The following is a 3,708-nucleotide window of genomic DNA, read 5'->3' as shown; positions in this document are numbered from 1 at the left end:
GAATAGGCTTCCCAGAGAAGTGGTGCTCTCACCTTCCCTGGAGATCTTCAAGAGGAGACTGGACAGGCACCTGGCTGGGGTCTTATGACCCCTGCCACCCCCAGTGCTCCTTCCTGCCCATGGCAGGGGGTCAGACTCGACGATCTATCTAGGTCCCTTTCCACTCATTGGTTCTATGAAGCTGCAGCAAAGTCTGTTAAGGTGGAATATCGGGAAAAACTTTCACTGTTAGTACAGTGAGGCAAATGAATGGACTGTCTAGAGAAGTTGTTGAATCTGTCTTGCTGGAGAAGCTCAGGAAGAGGTTGGATAAGCCTTGGTCAGGCTGCCTGCCTGCTGTGGGCTCGGGTAGGGCCGGCTCCCGGCTGCAGCGTGCACTCCTGAGGGACAGAGGGGACCCGCACCTAAGATCTGTGGGGGGCAGGGGCAGGGTGTGTGGATGCTGCAGGATCGTGCTCTTCACCCTGCTGCCTTCCAAATTACAGTGTGTACAACCTGGTGCAGCAGCACACAGGGGGATGTGCACAAAAGCTGCCTGCTGCTGTGAGCTCTGTGCTGCCAGGCAAGAGCAGCAGCGAGGGGCATAACCCTGCGCTGCCCCCATGCACACAGAGGAACCATGGCCAGGGCAGCTTTCCCGCATGGCTCTGCCATGCCAGTTGCACACGTTGCGATCTGGAGGACCTGGAGGAGGGCAGCAGGGTGTCCAGCTACCTGGAACTCTCCCTGCCCCTGGTCAGAGAGTGCCCAAGCTGGCTGGGGGCTGAGGGAGTGGGTAGGCTGCAAACCCCCTGCCTCTTCCTGGTCGGAGTGCCCAGCCAGCTGCAAACCTCCCCACTCTGTCAGCCCCCAACCAGCTTGGGCACTCGGGCTGGGAGTGGGGGAGATTCGTAGTCCCTCGGGTACTCCAGCTGGGTGTGGCAGGGGTGGGTTTGCAGCCTCTCCACTCCCTCAGCCCCCAGCCAGCTTGGGCACTCCAGCTGAGAGAGGGGATTTGAAGCTGGCTGGGAGTGGCAGGGGTTTGCAGCCATCCGGACGCTCCAGCCAGGAGCAGGAAGGCTGCAAACCCCTCCCAGCCAGAGTGCCTGGCCAACTGCAAACCTCCCTGCACCCCACAAGCCCCACTTATCTCCAAGAAGAGTGAGCCTGAAGCAGCCTCCGGTAAGGTCGATGCTCGCACCCCTCCCTTCCCTTCTGGGCAGGGTTTGGGGGGTTTTCTTGCCCCTTTGCAAACAGCTTTTGCAGGGTGGAACTCAACTAGCCTGAAAAGCCCTTTGCAAAAAGGGGGGAATCTGTGGGTTTCTCTGCTAAAGACAAAATCTGTGTTTACTCTGATTTCAGAATGGGAAATCCATGGTTTTCTCTGTTTTTGTTTTGTTTTTTTCCATGGGAAATGGAAAACCCGGATCCCTGCTGATCACCATGCTAGGGGTCGAGAAGGAATTTTACCCCATGGTCAGTTTGGTACGTCCTGGGGGATTTGCCTTCCTCTGTAGTCAGGGGAGGCATGGTCCTGTTCCTGGGGTCTCTCAAGGTCATTTTAACAGATCTTTTGCTAAAAGGCTACACAATGGATTTGGATAGGGTAGCTTCAATTGGGGTGATCCTGCCTTGGGGAGGGAGTTGGGCTAGATGACCCCTGGAGGGCCTGTCCAATACACTTTTCTGATTTCTAGGTCAGAGGGCTGGAGTGGAGTGAAGGGGCTCTGAAAGTCCTGGTTTCAGCTGGGGAGGAATCCCTTCCCATACAGGCAGACCTGGGCCCAGCTGTGAAGCTGCCTTCTGAGTCCATTATACCCCCCAGGACAGGGGGTCATGCTAAGGTGCATGACTGCACAAAGCAGCACTGCAGAGATTTTTGGAGTATGCTATGGCCCACAGGGCTGCTTTGAAGGTTTCCAACCTAGCAGCTGATTTCAGAGACCCCAGACCCTATAAACCCAGCTGGGATTGATGACCCAGTTCCTTTGGTGCCTCAGCTGATGCCATCTGTTCCTGCTGATGCTTGGTCCTTGACCAGCTACTCCTTGTAGATCTTCCTTTAACGTTGCAGCCGCTGGCACTACCTCAACCTTGCTACCTCAGAGCAGGTCTCAGGTAGGGATCTCCCTAATGCCTTCTGCAGTAAGGACTAATGCAATATCTTCTTTAATTGCCTGCTGCTTAGCCCACACCTTCTCATGCTGGCTTCCTCCTCTGATGTGCTTAAAAAATATCTGGTTAAATTCCCCATTTGCCACCTGCCTCTTCCCACCTCTCATAGGTGGGCTGATGTGACACATTTTATAATCCATTTGTAATTTTTGAACTGCTCTTTCCCTGGCCTCAGGGTGTCTTGTGCTGGGCTGTTTGTGGTGGGGGGTAGAAGGGTTGGGGAGAGAGAGAGAGAGAGTCTCCCGGAGGGAGCAGAACAAGTGAAATCTTCTAGTGTCTTCTGCAACAGTTGATAGCTCTTTCCATTGGAAACTTGCCCCCTGCAAGCCAACCAGTAAGTGCCAGTGTTGCCCTAGGTGGTCAGAGAGGGGCCTTTGTGGCAGTGTGCTCAACAGACTTGACCAAATGGTAGGGCATATCTTTTGGCAAGCTGTCACTTTGTCATATAAGACTGGTCACCAATCTACCTCCACTTAGCTGAGCACTGCTCGGCATTAGCCTGGGCTTGGGAAGAGCATTGCTCTATGGGTCCCTCTAACGAAGTGCCAAGGTTCCTGTGGGTTCTTCTCTCTTGCCCTCTCCATTGCTTTTCCAGCTGTGCAATGCAGAGCAAGTGCTGGCCCAGGCCCGGAAGAGGAAACGCAGGACCAGCATCGAGACCAACGTCAAGGGGACCCTAGAGAGCTTCTTCCGCAAGTGTGTCAAGCCAAGTCCCCAAGAGATCTCGCAGATTGCAGAGGATCTTAACCTGGATAAAGATGTAGGTTTGGCCTTAGGGCAAAAGGTGGTTCAGAAGAAGTCTCAGTGAAATTCAGTACACGGCCATAAGAACATGGCAGGAGCTCAGTGTCAGCCCAGATGCTACAGTCCCAGATGCAGAGGGAGTGTGCTGGGGGATTGCTTGTTAGTTAGATGATCGCCCTCTCAGTAGATCCTGGTAGGTGAAATTTAGGCCCAGGACTGTCCCAGTAACTGGAGGCACCCGCTTAAAGCCATTTGGAGACGGTCATAGTGCAGCCCATGCAGAGATCCAGTGCAAAGACCCTAGTGCAGAGGGCTCTCTGGCACTTAGTCTGAGCTCTCCAGCTTGTACTGTTGAGCCAGGGTGGTGGATGCTTCACGCCAGGACTTCAGGGTGGAAATGAAGGAAAGTAGGCAACTTCCCAATGGAGAATGGGTCTAAGCTCCCTCTGTTTTGTTCACCTTTCTGGCTCCAGGGAGGAATGCATGTAACTCAAGAGGCTGATCCATTTCCATTTCTATTTCCCCTTGCCCCTTCCCCCTACCCCCCAGGTGGTTCGGGTCTGGTTCTGCAACCGGCGCCAGAAGGGCAAGCGGCTGCTGCTGCCCTTTGGCAATGAGAATGAGGCAGGGATGTACGACGTGAACCAAGCCATGCCTGCCCCAGTGACGAGCCAAGGCTATGCTGTGGCACCCCTGGCCTCTCCACCCATCTACATGCCGACTTTCCACAAAGGCGAGATCTTCTCTCAAGCTCTGCAACCCGGGGTCTCCATGGGGAACAATGGCAACTGAACAGGGGTGGGGAGGAGG

At 54.6% G+C, this 3,708-nt stretch overlaps 1 protein-coding gene across 1 annotated transcript in view; it reads left to right on the top strand.

The window, feature by feature from the left end:
• LOC109314103 (POU domain, class 5, transcription factor 3-like) overlaps positions 1–3,699 on the top strand; it is a 14,990-nt gene extending 11,291 nt beyond the window's left edge. Inside the window, exons 5-6 of the mRNA XM_019541085.1 lie at positions 2,750–2,914; positions 3,448–3,699. Of these exons, the coding sequence (XP_019396630.1) occupies positions 2,750–2,914; positions 3,448–3,690 (408 nt within the window). The 3' untranslated portion in view covers positions 3,691–3,699. The remainder of the gene's footprint in view (positions 1–2,749; positions 2,915–3,447) is intronic.
• The last annotated feature ends 9 nt before the right edge of the window (positions 3,700–3,708 follow it).

Source organism: Crocodylus porosus, unplaced genomic scaffold (genome assembly GCF_001723895.1).
Source record: "Crocodylus porosus isolate Cpor-Errol unplaced genomic scaffold, CroPor_comp1, whole genome shotgun sequence".
Taxonomy (NCBI): Eukaryota; Metazoa; Chordata; order Crocodylia; family Crocodylidae; genus Crocodylus; species Crocodylus porosus.
The sequence above is the reverse complement of the archived record's forward strand: the minus strand, read 5'-3'. Positions and strand labels throughout refer to the sequence as shown.